The sequence below is a fragment of the Macrobrachium nipponense genome, chromosome 37 (genome assembly GCF_015104395.2).
Source record: "Macrobrachium nipponense isolate FS-2020 chromosome 37, ASM1510439v2, whole genome shotgun sequence".
Classification (NCBI taxonomy): domain Eukaryota; kingdom Metazoa; phylum Arthropoda; class Malacostraca; order Decapoda; family Palaemonidae; genus Macrobrachium; species Macrobrachium nipponense.
In genome coordinates this window covers 13816486-13833277 of record NC_061097.1, presented here as the reverse complement: position 1 = coordinate 13833277, position 16792 = coordinate 13816486, and the positions used below count along the sequence as shown (strand labels likewise).

At 46.5% G+C, this 16792-nt stretch overlaps 1 protein-coding gene across 1 annotated transcript in view; it reads left to right on the top strand.

The window, feature by feature from the left end:
• LOC135209027 (CDK5 regulatory subunit-associated protein 3-like) overlaps positions 1-16792 on the top strand; it is a 214041-nt gene that overhangs the window by 16444 nt on the left and 180805 nt on the right. Inside the window, exon 2 of the mRNA XM_064241562.1 lies at positions 12730-12904. Within this exon, the coding sequence (XP_064097632.1) occupies positions 12730-12904 (175 nt within the window). The remainder of the gene's footprint in view (positions 1-12729; positions 12905-16792) is intronic.

The following is a 16792-nucleotide window of genomic DNA, read 5'->3' as shown; positions in this document are numbered from 1 at the left end:
AAAAATTTTTCCTTTCTCTATCTGCCTCGGCAGGGAAAGAAGGTAGTAGAGTATCTGCTGTATGAGAATACGATACGGCAAATCATAAGCACATACCGTAGTTACTTCTTTGCTGAGCAACTCAATTTCCAGTATCCTTCCAGGAATTTCCTAGGAAGGACTACGCTTAAAGGATTGTTAAGACAACACCTACTTAGCTTCTAGATTTATCAAAGTCTTGTTTCGCTTAAATATGCATTAATAAGAACTTCCTGAAGTTCGATAATAATTTTATAAGATTCCTTTATTTAATGGAGTAAGGCTGGCCGACATCTGGAAGAGTAGGCCTACGCTAACGGAGACTGCTACTAATCGCGCCTTAGAGACCTCACGCAGTAACATGTTAGGTGTCCGGTCAATGAGTGGGCGTTTACATGGTCCCCCTCCCTCTTCCTGCGGGATGGAATAACTAGCCGTGTCTCTCCCTACAATCACGGTTTTAGCCTCGGATTGAGGGGATAGTTAAGCAAACATAAATAAAATATTGTCTGCCTTTTGCTAAGAAGCTTTCAATAGGAAAGATATTACAACATTTCAATGCTGTTTACCGTAGGTAACATTATTAAAGGATTCTAACGCAGCGGAACTCTATATTATATGATGCTCTCATGCTTACAAAAGCATGGCTCTCTAATAAGCCATGCTTTTGTAAGCATGAGAGCATCATATAATATAGAGTTTCCGCTGCGTTAGAATCCTTTATAAGGTAAACAGCATTAATCTAGGAAACCTTTGTAAGGATACTAGGAATTCTGTAGTTAACCTCGGTATGTGCATAAGACTTGACCATACCGTAGTCTTAAAGTGAATTCTCTTCTACTACATTCATCTTCTCACTAAGCATGTACTCTAATATACATGCTTAGTGAGAAGATGAATGTAGTAGAAGAGAATTCACTTTAAGACTACGGTATGGTCAAGTCTTATGCACATACCGAGGTTAACTACAGAATTTCTAGTATCCTTACAAAGGTTTCCTAGATTAATGCTGTTTACCTTATAAAGGATTCTAATACGGCAGAGCACGATATAATATAATTCTCTCATCCTTTCGAGAAACGCACACAACCTTTTTAGAATCGGATATTGCTCAAGAGAAGATGGGTGAGTCGAATGGGAAACATTCTCTTAGTGGCAGAAGTTGTTTCCTTAAATGGACTATACTACGTATATAAAAGTTTTTTCCAACTAAGAACGGAATTAACACGTGAAGGATGTCGGGTACCATAAAGGCACAGATGTTCTGCACATAACCTTAAAAAGAACTAGAAGGAAGCGCCAGCCTGGCGCAAAGCGTCAGAAGCGCCAGCCTGGGCAAATTGCGCCGAAGCCCCACCTGGCGCAAATTGCGCCAGAAGCGCCAGCCTGGCGCAATGCGCCAGAAGCCCCATCCAAGATATTTTCTCGTTTTAGCGAGTTATTAACCTGAGTCCAGTAGTGGTTGGTTTGGTGTTTGCTTCTCACCTCGGTGGTCGCGGGTTCGATTCTCGGCCATTCCATTGAGGAGTGAGAGATGTGGATTTCTGGTGATAGAAGTTCACTCTCGACGTGGTTCGGAAGTCACGTAAAAACACCATACAAACAAGCAAACAAACCAGTAGCCTCTCGAAGGCTCGGTAACGGCAAGATTCGTTCCTGATTTCGTTACCCATTTAATCGGAAAGGGGTCGCTTACAAGGAATGATGAAATTATTTATTTTAATCACTAGGCCAATTCCACGACTCTCTCATATCGCAAAGAGCATCGAGAATCTCTTTTTCCGCCCATGTTCGCGTTAACAAAAGAGAACCTATTTGGGAACAGACACGGAACGTAACGATCCTTAAGAGGTTCGATGCAAGAGTTTGCATGTCCGTGAGAACCTTATCGATCGAAGATAATAACTGTTAACGTATGTCTAACATTTATTGAAAAGAGTTTTGAGAACCTGCGGAAAGTCTTCTTCATAGATCTCTTCGCAGGGTAGAAGACGAACAGGCTTCCTATAGACTGCTTCCTTTTCCTCGAACCAAGAGAGGTAGCAATATACGACATCTTTAATTTAAAGAAGGGGAATAAACTTTAGTCTTTTTTCCCCTAGTTAAATTCTTAAAAGATATTAAGATAAATGGGCGTCAAAGGAAGAGAGGATGAATACCTCATTTTGGCCTTAGAGAGGTTGGATTCACAGAAGTCACGTTCTTCTCACAGCATGTTTCATAAGGCTTTTCCAAGAGTATCTGGATATTCTATCAGAATCTATTATAAATAGACCTGAAAAACCTCTCCACTCTGAGTCTGTCCGCGTGCAGACTGACCAGAAGTAGACATGAATGAGAGGATTTTTCAAGGTAAATGACAATAGTCATGGCTAAGACATAGAATTGCTGCATATCGTACTAGATGGAATGAGGAAACGGTCCTCTTCCGATACCTCTGTGAACCACATAGCGAGGTTCTTTCTTCACTTTCAGAGGGAAGAATCACCTAGGTATATATCTGCTGTCAAAGAATGCAGTAAAAGGCTATACTCTGTCTCTACAAGGGGAATTAGAGATAACAGAGGATTAAGATCTTCGGGATCTTATACGATACCGCAATACGACAAGAGTAGGATATCATGTACTTCGAATGGGATCTTTTGTGGCCGCAGATTCCGTGTTCCCGCAAAATGGAAAGGAACTGCTCCTCATCAAACTTCTTTGAGAAAGTTTATGAAGGAATTCTTTGTTTCTCTTAGCCCTAAACGACCAAGAAGACAAGTGAATTTTTTGTGCATTGGAATCTCGCATCAGATTCAATGGAGACTCGGCAATGGGTTCTTGCCAGCATAGTATGTCTGGCAAAAGAAATAAAACCCTCTATTCCTGACGCAACGCTTTCAGATAGAAGTTTCGTTGCCCAGGCAGGGTACTTACATTTTCATCTACAGAAGAAGAGATGGTTTAAACGTTTGCCTACAGAGTCTTCGGGGTGCGATGAGGGCTCGAAATGCTTCCCAGAAGGTATTCAGAAGGATACAATAAAAGCTAGAAATCAGGGTTCCGCCCAATTTCAGCTCGGAGTCTCCTTCGACTTCCAGACTCCTTCCCTTCCTTCGGGCCGGGCAATGGAATAGGGAAGATTCTGCAACGAAGAACCGCATCAACCATGTAAGAAGAGGATCTCGTTAGCAAAGGAAGTATTCACGAAGGATCCTCCTCGGAGGAAGACTCTTCTCTCTCGTATTGTTAGATATCCTGTCGTCTACTGGATGTAGCTGACTACAATCACCTCCCCTTGCCAGGGGCCAAAAGCTCAAAGGGGAAGAATTTCTTCCACCCTTCTCCAGTCTTCTGATAGACTATGTGGTTGTTCAGGACTCTTGGACAATGTAGCGCCAGCCAGGCGCCAAATGCCAATACAGGCGAAAAACGCCAGAGGCGGACAGTTCCAAGGAACTCTGTCATGGTCGGATACTGAGAAGGAGCGGGCCTCCAACCTGGCGCAAATGCGCCAGAGGCGAACAAATCAGACAGATATAAGAGTGTCCGATGTGGACATCGCCAGACAGCCTAGAGACTCTTCCAAGCTCGAAGCTCCAGCAAGTGTGGAGGAGCCAAGCCAGGCGCGAGGCGCCAGCCAGGCTCTAGGAGCTAGCCAGGCTCTAGAAGCCAGCCAGGCGCCATCCAGGTGCCAGGCTCCTTCAAGGCTAGGCTCCAGTCAGGATTGAGGATCCATCCAGGCGCGAGGCGCCAGCCAGGCTCTAGGAGCTAGCCAGGCGCCATCCAGGTGCCAGGCTCCTTCAAGGCTAGGCTCCAGTCAGGATTGAGGATCCATCCAGGCGCAAGGCTCCTTCCAGTAAAGAGAAACCTAAAGCTCTGTCATGTAAGAGGGCTAGTCCCCATTGATATGAACAGGTTAAGGCTCTGCCATGTAAGTGGGTCAGCCCCATTGGCACGATCCGAGAAGGCTCTGTCGTGTAAGCGGGCTAGCCCCGATTGACATGATCCAGAAGGGGTTTGTCAGTCCATAGGTCCCTACCTCGCTGAAACTCTTGAGGCATGCAGACTCATAGACAGTAATCATGAAGTCTTCTGCCAAGCTCCAGGCGCAAGGCGCCAGCCAGACGCAAGGCTCCAGCCAGGAGGGAGGAGCCAATCAGGCGCCAGCCAGGCGCGAGGCGCCAGCCAGGCGCGAGGCGCCAGCCAGGCGCGAGGCTCCAGCCAGGCTCTAGGCGCCATTCAGGCGCAAGGCTCCAGCCAGGCGCGAGGCGCTAGACAGGCGCTAGGCGCCTGCCAGGCACGAAGCGCTAGCCAGGCTCCAGGATTCACCCAGAAGAGATCTATATCAAAGAATGCCCTGGCCTTCTTTGAGACAATGTGATCTCCTAAGCACTTGACAAGTGCATTGATGATTCCTTCAAACAGCTGAGAATTAAAAGCGCATGAAGTGCGAGCTTTTCCGAATTCTTGTTCTTTCCTTAACAATATGTCATAAGGACATATTAGCTGTCACATACGGGAGATGCAACTCTGTGTTGACTTCCCATATCCGAAGGATGTCAAGATAACCTACGAGAGATCCTTCTCTCTTGGTTGACACGTGTCTGCGGATACATTGCTGGGATAGGGAGCCGATACTGATCCTTAACTAGTGAGTTAAATTTTATTTAACGTCGTGTTTTTTCTTTGGGTTGTTTGAAAGGAGTTTGGGGATAACTCTTTTCAACTTAAGCACTAACCCTCGTGTTAGGATCAGGTGATCGGGATCGGTGTTGTGCTCCTTAATTATGCCACTAGGCATAGGCATATTGTCATGTAAGAGGCTCTGTCGAGTAAATGGATAAGACCCCATCGACAGACCCACAAGAACTCTTAGCCATAGGTCACATCCTCGCTGAGGCTCTTGAGGCGAAGCAGATTCCTAGGCATTAGCCATGGAATCTTCCGCCTGAACAAGTAGGAACCAAGGTTTTATTTATTTTATTACCTACAACGTATGTTGTTTACCTGTCTATTCAGTAAATAGTTGTCTCTTACCCACCACCAAGGGTGTCAATCAGCTAAGTATATATCTGCCGGGGAAGTTGCATGTACAAAAATGATATTGTTAGAATACAATAAAGTTTTGTACATACTTACCCGGCAGATATATACGATGAATGGCCCACCCAGCCTCCCCTCAGGAGACAGGTGGAAGAGAAAATCTGGTTCTAGAACGGGAATGGTTCCTATTCCTGCCACCCAGCGGCAGGGGGGTAGATCACCTGACCTACCTGCAGCGTGTGCCGCGAAATTCGAATTTCTGTCTGACGTCAGAGACATAAGCTAAGTATATATCTGCCGGGTAAGTATGTACAAAACTTTATTGTATTCTAACAATATCATTTTTATTAGCAATTTTTTTGAAATTTAGCATGAGGTGTAAAGCCCTTAATATGATGGTAACCTTGCTTTCTATCTTATCATTAGTCGTTAGGAAATCCCACAAGTATTGAATTTTGGGAGCTTGAAGTTACACATTGGTGTATAGGAGTACATTTTCATATATGAAGGCAGCCGTTGTCTTTAATTTTGGACCGTTGGTTATGGGCTTTCAACTTGGGCACAGGAGTCACAAGTACTCTATGAGATAGAGTCCTTTTTTCCTTGTAAGGATCCTCTGACAAGTTTTGCTATGGGGGCCTTACGCCCTGTTGTTGCTCCAGTGTCTGGCAACTGTACATGCCAGTAAGGATCACACAACAGGCAGGAGTGTTGAGAAGTTTTTCCCCCATCTTTGAAAAGCTTTTAGTTTGCTTGGCAGAACATTGTTTCTCTGGCCACACTAACCCACCACCCTCATTCTTTCAATAGTCAGCTAACTTTAACAGTAGGTAAGATAAATTCCAAATACGTAATGATAATTTTCATGGTAAAATTAATTATTTGGATACTTCCCCTTCCCTACTGTTAAAAGTGGAAACCCACCCAGCCTAATACATCTTAGTGGGTGGCCATGAAGAATTCTGAATTCTGACAAGAATGTAAAAATTCGAGTGCCGCCTGGTGGGAAACAGGTGATTACAGACAGCCCTAGCAGGTTAACCAAGCAATAATTTTTCTTTGGTATGCTGATCACACCTAAGGGCATGAAGATATAAGCTAACTTTAACAGTAGGTAAGTATCCAAAAGATTGATTTTATGATGAAAATTATCAATTCGGCATGGGGATGCAGTATTTAATAAATTTGGAATTCCCTCATAATGTTTGTTTTTATTGTAGTGTCTTACCGAACAATTATAGAGCCGTGATTTCCACGAGCGGCAGGATACTAAATTCAAATTTAGCGCGTCGGCGTCGCCAACACTGGTGGTGATGATGTCATCTCCCTCCACTCGCGGGAGAACCAGGTACAACTGCCCAGGTGAATCCAATTCTTTTCCTGCCGGCGTCCGGTGAACATCGGTGGTCGGTGCGGTTGGATGGACTTTGGCTTCGATTTTTTTCTTGTGGAATTTGATCTTCGGAATTGGTGGAAGTAACTCTTTTTTGGCGTTGGTTGTTATTTTGCTTTTTATTTTTATTTGGCGTTGCCATGTCGGATTCTAGTCCGTCGGGAGTTAGGTTTTGCATCTCAGGATGTAAAACTAGATTATCCAAATTAGAGTATGATTCTCACACTAAATGTAAGTGTAGGGACAGGTTTGTTCAGCAGATCGAACATGTAACGAGTGTAGTGATTGGACTGATTCTCAATGGAAGTTTTTTAGTTCATACTCGGAGAAATTAGCTAAAGACAGAATTAGAAAAGCAGCGCTTAGGAAAGTAGACTTAGCTCTGCTTCGTCTTGCGATGCATCTGTTCCTTCTGTTTCTCCTCAAATTGTTATGTCTCCTTTAACTACACCTCCTATTCCTCCTACTAATCCCACTTCTCCGGCTTCCCGTGTAGTTTCTTCCGACACCATTGCCAGTCTGGAATCGAGGTTAGATCAGAAATTTTTCGGTACTAGCGAATACGGTTTTGCAACTTGGTAATTCAGTTAAGACGTTTTTGGAGAAAGCGGCTTCAGGTAAGAGTGTAGTTGAGGGTGCGTCTGTCTGTCCTGACACGTCTCCTAGACAAAGGTCACTGTCCAGCTCCCCCGCACCGGGGAGAAGACATACCGGAAGTTCAAGGGAGTCGATCGGGATTTGCCCACAGACAGGCGCCTCTCTTGTTGAGCCTGTGCGCCTCAACAGGGCTCGGTTAAGCGTTGGAAAGGTGTTGCGGTCAGACGCCTTTCAAATGATTCAAGCGATTCGTCTCCGGTCGCACGGCGCTCTTGGCGAGATTCGCCCGTTTCGCGTCCCTTAAAGAGGCGTTCAGGCGCCGATTCTTCGCCTCCTCCAGTCAAGCGGTATAAGGAGCCTGAGAGTAGGGTTGCACCTCGGCCGTTAGCGGCTCGTTCGTCGCCTCAATCTGTGCCTTTTTCGGCTCCATCTACTAGTAGAGATTGTGGTTTTAGCGCTGTAGCTAGCAGTTCTAAGGGTGTTTCTTTAGGCGCTTTTTCATCTGTTACGCCTGATGCGCCTGTTTCGCCTCGAATTTCGGCGGCTCCAAGCGAGGCGCAAGTAGTTTTTCCGCCTCCTGCTGAACATTTAGGCTCTTCCAAGCCTACGTTAACTGTTTTTGATTCGTCTCTGGCGCCTTTGCGCAAGCAGTTAGAGATGTTAACCAACTGGATGAATGAGTCCAAGGGTGGTTCGAAACCTTCAGATCAGGTTGTAGTTCCGTCTACTTCTTCGGCGGTATCGGAGAATGAAGAAGAAGTAGAGGAGGAGGATTCACATCACCTCTCGTGTTATTCACGTCTCCTTAGATTTCTTCTGGTATCTTATCCAGATTATTTTGAGAAAGCGGCTCCGCGCTCCCCAACTTCGACTTTTTTGATGAGGAGGAAAACTTCAGACCCTCTCCTCCCAAAAACTTGTTCTATCTAAAGCGGTTAGGACATTCGTTGAAAGAGACGGAGAAATGGATGTCTATAAAGAGACTTAGGGAAGGCTCTTTTTGCTTACCCTCCCTCTAAGTTGCTTCGTAAGAGGTATAGGTTTTATGTAACTGGGGAAGCTCCTTCTATGGGAGTTTCTGCCTCCTCCCAGGGGAGACTTCTCCAGTTAATCGACTCCTCTAGAAGATCTGCTTTCGCCGCAGCGAAAGTTTTCTTTACAGCGCCTGAGTTGGACCACGTTGTAAAGAATCAATTTAAACTTTTTGGAAGTCTTTAGCTTCCTTGATTGGACTATTGGCGCTTTAGCGGCCAAGATCGAAGACTGTCCTTCTCTTTCTCAGGAGTTAGCGGAGGATTGGATTGGTGTTCTGTCCTGTGCGGACAAATCCATGAGGGATGGATGTGATGAGTTAGCTTCGCTCATCGCCTTTGGTACCCTTAAGAAAAGGCAACTTTGGTGCTCCTTTGCTTCTAAAAGGGTTACGTCCCAACAAAGTCTGCTCTCTTGTTTGCTCCTTTTGTGAAAGATAACCTCTTTCCAGACGATGTAGTGTTGTCAATTTCGTCTGCGCTAGATAAGAAATCTACTTCGGTATTACTGGCACAGTCTACTAAGAGACCTAAAGCTCCTGTGGAGACTGTTCCTTCGGTTTTCTCCTCTGGCCCAAGCGCCTTTTCGAGGGAGAAAACCCAAGCGCTTCTTTCGGCCGAAGTCGAATTTGCGACCTCAGTCTAAGGCCTCGGCCAAGGTTAACAAACCTTCCAAATGAAAGCTCGGTTCTTCATGCACCCAGTGGGAGCCAGGCTGGCTCTGTTTTGGGAGGAATGGGAAAACAGAGGAGCAGAAGCCTGGGTAGTGCAAGTACTCAAGTTCGGCTATCGTATTCCTCTCGTTTCACCTCCCTCGCTCTCACCTGTGCCAATTCCATTCCAGGCATACTCTCCGGGCTCAGACAAATTTCTGGCGCTAGCCCGCAGAAGTGGAAGCGCTTGTTCTCAAAGAAGCGATAGAACAGATAGAAGGGGATTTTCCTCCAGGCTTTTACAATCGCCTTTTTGTAGTTCCCAAGTCATCAGGGGGCTGGAGGCCGGTTTTGGATGTGAGCGCCCTGAACTTGCATGTCCAGAAAACAAAATTTCATATGGAGACCACTCGGTCGGTTCTGGAGTCCATCAGACAGGGGGATTGGATGGTCTCTCTGGACATGCAAGACGCTTATTTTCACATTCCGATACATCGCGAATCTCGGAAGTACCTGAGGTCATGTTCGAAGGCAAGGTGTTTCAGTTTCGGGCGCTTTGCTTCGGACTAGCGACCGCTCCTCAAGTTTTCACCAGGGTTCTATCCCCGATAGGAGCTGGCTGCACATATTAGGAGTAAGAATCTCCCTCTATCTGGACGATTGGCTTCTCCGGTCGGAATCAGAGAGTCGGTGCATGAAGGACCTTGGAACAACTCTGGATCTTGCCAGAAAGTTAGGAATTCTGGTCAACAAACAGAAGTCCCAGTTGGTTCCATCTCAGAGCATCCTTTATTTGGGGATGATTCTGAATGCTCAAGTTTTTCGGGCTTTTCTGTCCCCGAAGAGGGTCCAAGGCTGTCTGGAGACAGTTCAGGAGTTCTTGGACAAAAGGTAAGTTCTGCCAATCAGTGGATGAGGCTCCTGGGCAAATTGACGTCAGTGGAGAAATTTGTGACGTTGGGAAGACTGCACATGAGACCTCTGCAGTTTTTCCTGAGAGCCTCTTGGCTGCAGGAACACAACCAGACTCGATTACCTTTCCTGTCACAGATCAAATAAGGTGGTGGCTCTTTCGAGCAAGGTTGGAAGAAGGGTTAGATTTACGACCCATCCTCCCGAACCTACAGTTCTTTTCCGACGCATCGGACACAGGTTGGGGAGCCCTACTGGGAAATCAACGGACTTCAGGAGCTTGGTCGGAGAAGGAGAAGAAGTTCCACATAAATGTAAAGGAACTGTTAGCAATTTTCTTGGGGCTCAGACAGTTTCGGAGCTTAGTAGAAGGTCAAGTAGTGGCAGTGCATTCCGACAACTCCACGGCTCTCTCGTACGTGCGGAAACAGGGGGGGACTCAGTCTTTCTCTCTGTAGCGAAGTAGCCAAGGATCTCCTCCTGTGGTCAAACGAAGCGAAGGTTCAGCTAGTCCCGAGATTTGTTCCGGGAAAGATGAACGTCCTGGCGGACGAGTTAAGTCGTCAACAGCAAGTGTTACCTCTGGAGTGGACTTTGGACAACAAGATTGTCGAGAAACTTTTGGCGCCTTTGGGGAGACCGTCAACTAACCCTGTTCCGCGAAATCAAGGAACAACCGTCTTCCTCTCTTTTGTTCTCCAGTCCCAGATCCTCTAGCTTGGTCGGTGGACGCAATGCTGTTGGATTGGTTGGGTCTGGAAGCTTATGCATTCCCTCCGTTCGGTCTAATAAGAGAGGTGCTGAACAAGTTCATGTTGCACAGCAATGTAACGCTAACGTTAATCGCTCCCTTTTGGCCCAGGAAAGAGTGGTTCCCGGACCTTCTCCAGTTGTTAGTAGACTTCCCCAGACTTCTTCCTCCAGAGAAGTGGCTTCTCAAACAACCTCACTTCAAGAGGTTCCACCAAAACTTGTCCGCTCTAGCTCTGACAGGGTTCAGACTGTCCGGAATCTTGTCAGAGCGAAAGGATTTTCAAGAAGAGCTGCAGAAGCTATCGCTCGTTGTAGGAGAGAGTCTTCTAACAAACTCTATCAAGGGAAGTGGAGAATCTTCAGAGAGTGGTGTAGAAGTGCTAAAGTCTCTACTTCTGCGACCTCTTTAACAGAAATAGCAGATTTTCTTCTATTTTCTTAGGAACTCTAAGAAACTAGCTCCTTCGACGATCAGAGGATATAGAGCCATGCTCTCTTCGGTTTTTCGACATCGAGGTTTGGATATTTCCTCCAATTCAGATCTGTCGGACCTCATTAGGTCTTTCGAAACCACTAAGCTCCCGCAAGATACAGTGGCTTGGAACTTAGATGTGGTGCTTAAGTTCCTCATGGGGCCACCGTTTGAGCCTTTGAAGTCGGCTTCACTCAGGAACTTGACTAAGAAGGCACTTTTTCTTATTGCACTAGCTTCTGCTAAGCGTGTCAGCGAATTGCACGCTATAGACAAAAGAGTCGGTTTCTCTCAAGGCAATGCTGTATTTTCGGTATCTTTGACCTTTCTAGCCAAAAATGAGAATCCTTCTAATCCTTGGGCCGAGGAGTTTTGTGGTAAGGAACTTATCTGATTTGGTTGGACATGAGGAGGAAGAAAGGCTCTTATGTCCAGTCAGGGCTATTAAAGCAGTATCTGTTTGCCACTAAGGGTATTAGAGGACAATCTTCTAAGCTCTGGACCTCGGTTCAAAATCCCTCTCGTCCTCTTTCTAAGAATGCTATATCGCTCTTTATTAGAGAGCTTATCAGGGAAGCTCACTCGCAGTCCGAGAACGACAATCTTTCCGTTCTGAGAGTTAAAGCTCACGAGGTTAGAGCAGTGGCAACTTCTTTAGCATTCAGAAAGAATTTATCTTAGCTTCGATTCTTCAGAGCACGTTCTGGAGATCGAATTCGGTTTTTGCGAGTCATTATCTCAAAGAGATAGAAACGGTTTTTCGAGAATTGTAAAACGTTAGGTCCGGTGGCGGTTTCTGGCATGGTGTTGGGAGAAACGGCACAGGGGTCGTCACCTCTATGCTAAGTTTTCACCTTGAATAGGTTGTCGAGTTCAAGGGAAGCTGGGGGTACTGAGTACCTGGGATACTCACCAGTCTGTTAGGTCAGATTTTACAATGGTTGGGTATATATGTTTTTAAATCTGGTGTTGGTGACAAATGTTTTGTATGATTGAATTTCTGGTCTTAGCCCAGGGCAAGGGCAATCTTTGTTGTTACTATCCTCTGTCAGTCAGCCTTGACTCGCTTGAACTACGGAAGGATTCCACTCCTGTAGAGGCTAACTTTGGTCAAATTCCAATTCCTCTACAATAGTAAGAAGAGCACCGACCAGAGGCAGTAACAGTCTGCTGTAGCTCTCTTACAAGGTAAGGTACAACAGACACCTTGAGTGTTTACTGGTATTGCAATAAATGTAACCATTTAAAAATACTAGTGGTCCACTGAATCCCACCTTCCCATAAATGTGTAATCAGCTCTATAATTGTTCGGTAAGACACTACAATAAAAATGAAATTTTCATTATTAAAATGAAGTTTTATTGTATACTTACCAAACAATTATGATTATACCCACCCTCCTCCCCTTAGGTGGACGGACGGGCAGAAAGAATTGGATTCACCTGGGCAGTTGTACCTGGTTCTCCCGCGAGTGGAGGGAGATGACGTCATCACCACCAGTGTTGGCGACGCCGACGCGCTAAATTTGAATTTAGTATCCTGCCGCTCGTGGAAATCACGGCTCTATAATTGTTCGGTAAGTATACAATAAAACTTCATTTTAATAATGAAAATTTCATATCATTGTTAGTAGTCATGGTCTTATTAATGCTGTTGTCAGGAATTAAATACTGAGTGTGGATGAGATTTATGTTTTTAGAATTTTCTTTTATGCAATTAAAAGAGCATACATAAATATGAACCAATTACGGCAGTATAGTTCCTTTAATTCGGAGTATTCCAATGAAGAAGATCCCCAGTATGACTTTCAGGATTATGTCCACATCCCTTAGAGTTATACTAATTGTTCATAATTTTTTCTGATTTTTGTAGGAACAAGATATACCAATCGACATTCATGCTACAAAACTTGTTGACTGGTTGGTTTCCAGACGACATGTGCAAAAAAATTGGCCAGATAATGTACAGGTGATTCGTGAGAAAATAAACAATGCAATCCAAGATATGCCTGAGCATCCAGAAGTAACACGCCTATTGTCTGGCACTTGTAAGTAATGTAGTTTGAATGACTTTTTATTCCATAGATGCAGTATTGCTGACAACTGTCAATTATTCCAGTTGTATTTACTGTTAATTGAAGTATCTCTCTCTTCATTTTTATATATACTATGTAACCTACCAAGTAAATGCACATACTTTGCTTACAGTTTCACTTGGCAGCAGCTCAAAAAATTTGAAAATTGCTGTAGTGCTAGTGTCAGTGTAGGTATAGGTAATTGACCCACCCACTTACAGGGTAAGAGAGGAACAACTCTAGCAAATAGTCCATTGTTTTCATACAATCAACTTACCTGGCAGATATATACATAGCTAAGACTCCGTCGTCCCCGACAGAAATTCAAATTTCGCGCCACTCGCTACAGGTAGGTCAGGTGATCTACCGGCCTGCCCTGGGCGGCAGGACTAGGAACCATTCCCGTTTTCTACTCATATTTTTTCTGTCGCCGGTGGTATCAACATCGTTGCTGCCACCTCTTGACTGGAATTCACTTTTCTAAACAATTGATCATCTTTTTGTGGACTTTTTGGTGACGTACCTGGATCGTTGTTTTGGCATTCGCTACTGTGGACTGGATTTGGACTTGTTTTTTTATTTTTCTTCAGAATGTCTGATTCAAGTGTTTGTGTGAGAATGTGTGTGAATGTAGGCTGCAAGGTGAGGATACCGAAAGCTTCGGTTGATCCTCACACTGTATGTCGCAAATGTAGGGGTTTTGATTGTTCTATTTCTAACACCTGTCATGAGTGTGAGAGGTTGAATGTTGAGGAATGGAAGACTCTAACTTCTTATTTGAAGAAGTTAGAAAGGGATAGAGTCAGAAGGGCTGCATCTAAGATTGCGGGTAGTAGTACAAGGCCTATTGAGCCTTTGGATAATTCTAACTCTTCTCTTAATTATGATTCTGTATCAGGACCCTCACTGGCTTTACATTCAGATTCGGCCTCGGAAATTGCTGAACTGAAGGCTACTCTTCACAGGATGAGATCCAAAATGACTACCATGAAAGGTAAGGACTGTGAAAGTGATTTTAGTGAAGTGAGTGTCCCCAGTGTTGTGGAGGGGGCGTCTGACCGTCTCTGCGACGCTCCCAGGCCTAGACCTCTTCCAAGCTCCCAAGCCCAGAGGAGAAGGAAAGTCGAAAGCCGTACGGAGGTTGTGGAGAATTCCCCCCGGTCAGGCGTCCCTTCAGCAGGTGCTGTATATAGACAGACTGCTCAGGACCGCTATCGAAAAAGCGTCCTCAGAGAGTGCTTCTCTTCGTCCGCTTCTCCCTCTCCTAAACGAGGGTGGAAGGATTCGGACTTGTCCAGGCCCCTGAAAAGGCACTGGAGAGATCCTGTATTGGATTCAAGCCCAGAACGCTTTTCGGAAGAAGCGCCTCCTTCCATTAAGAAGGCGAAGAGGGTTTTGACGTCCCATGATGTGGGCAAAACGCCTTCGAGGTCTCCCTCTCCCGTTCAAGAAGACGCAGGAGAGGCTTCCAAGAGGATCATTTTGGCGGTGCAGGAACAGCTATCCGCCTTGGTAGGAGTCCTTTCGAAGGATCCTCCTCGTAAGAAAGACGTGAGACTGCCGATCAAGAAGACTCGTCTTCCTTCTCCCGCCAGGAGTGAGGCTCCTGTGGGACGTGAGTCTTTTGAGAATGACTCGGATAGAGACTCTTTGGACGAATTTGATTCGCCAGACAAGCGCGTGGCGCCAGTCAAGCGCGAGGCGTCCTTCAGACGAGAAGCGTCTTCTAGGATTAGAGCGTCAGACAAGCGAGAAACGCTTTACAGACGGGTGGGTACTCCCAGATGGGATACGTCTGCCAGACCAACAGCTTCAGCCGAGCGCGAGGTAAACCCCTCCCGGCGTGAGGATTCAGCAAGCGCGAGGCGCTAGACAAGCATCTGACATACAAGGATGTGGCACCAGAAAGGCGCGAGACTTCAACCAGGCGCAAGGAGTCAGTCAGGCGCGAGAGCTTGGAGAGGCGCGAGACACCAGTCAGGCGCGAGGCGCCAGCCAAGCGCGAGGAGTCAGTCAGACGCGAGACGCCAGTCAGGCGCGAGGATCCTGCCAGGCGCGAGGCGCCAGCCAAGCGCGAGGAGTCGTATTACTCGAAACGCACCAGTCAGGAGCGAGGATCCTGCCAGGCGAGAGGCGCCAGCCAATAGCGCGAGGAGTCAGCCAGGCGCGAGACGCCAGCCAAGCGCGAGGCGCCAGCCAGGCGCGAGGCGCCAGCCAGGCGCGAGGCGCCAGCCAAGCGCGAAGAGCCAGCCAAGTACGAAGAGCCAGCCAAGCATAGGAGCTCTTTACACTCTCTTAGCCCCTCTCCTATTAGGAGTTTGTCTCCCGTAGAGAGAGTTTTTGAACAGGAAGACCCAGAAACGGGAAGTGGCCTCTCCTTCTGATCCTATTTTGGAAGAGGACTCAGAGGAAGAGTCTCACGGCAAAGAAGGACTGTCTAACTATAAAGTTTTGACAGCTCTCCTTCTCCAGGAATACGGAGATGCATTGATCCCTGCCGCTCCTCCTTCGCCTCGTTCACTCTTTTCATGCTCTAAGACGCCAAAATCGTCGGCTTTCCTGAAAATGAGACCGACGATTTCTATGAAAAGAGCTCTGCAATCGCTGGATAGCTGGATGCTAACTAAGAAAGAGCTAGTAAGGACAGTGTTTTGCATGCCTCCCGCTAGACTTACGGGCAAGAGAGGGATTTGGTACCAGACTGGGGAGAATATGGGTCTCACTCTTCCAGCTTCAGCTGAAGCTGACTTTTCCAGTCTGGTAGATGCATCCAGGAGACATAGCCTTCACACTGCTAAGATTACTTGGGGGCTTTCAGAGTTGGATCATCTCCTCAAGGGACTTTTTCACATTCTAGAAGTCTTTAACTTCTTAGATTGGTCCCTTGGGGTGATGTCCAAGAAGGCTCATGCCCCTGAAGGGCTAGAAACCGGACGTACTCCTGGCAATTTGTCATGTATTGACAAGGCGTGCAGGACGGCTCAGGGGAAGTTTCTTCCTTATTTGGAGCAGGTCTCTTGAAGAAGAGATCTGTTTTTAGCGCTTTCTTGACGAAAGCAGTATCACATTCGCAAAGAGCAGCTTTGTTATTCGCCCCTAGGTCTGATTTTCTGTTCCCGTCACAGTTGGTGAGGGATATTTCCCGATCTCTGACGGAGAAAGCGACACAGGATCTTCTCCTGCAATCGTCCAGGAAGAAGAGACCAGTGATAGTGGGAGAAAAGAAAGGGGTGTCTACTCCTGTTCGGCCCTTTCGAGGAGGCCCTCCCACTAGAGTCACCGCTAAAAGGAAAACGACCGAGAAGAGAGGTCGAGCCTCGTTCCGCCCCTTTAAAAGGGGAAAGTGAAGTGGCGCTCCTCCAAACACCAGTAGGTGCCAGGCTCCGGGGATTTGCGGAAGCCTGGACTCTCATCGGCACAGACGCTTGGTCGATGTCGGTGCTTCAGAAGGGATATCTCATTCCTTTCCTGGACAATCCTCCCCTGACGTCAACTCCGAGGGAATTGTCCGCCAATTACAAGGACCCTGTGTTGAAAGATACTCTTCAACAAATGGTGGATCAGATGTGGGACAAGAGAGCTATAGAACTAGTGCTGGATCAAAGCTCCCCAGGGTTTTACAATCGTCTTTTCTTGGTTGCGAAAGCCTCGGGGGGCTGGAGACCAGTTCTGGATGTCAGCGCTCTGAACAAGTTTTGTTCAGAAACAGAAGTTCTCCATGGAAACCTCTGCTTCAGTCCTTGCGGCTCTTCGCCAAGGGGATTGGATGGTGTCTACTGCGGATCTCCAGGACGCCTATTTTCACGTCCGATCCATCCTTCGTCGACGAAGTACCTCCGTTTCATGACGGGGGGAAGGATC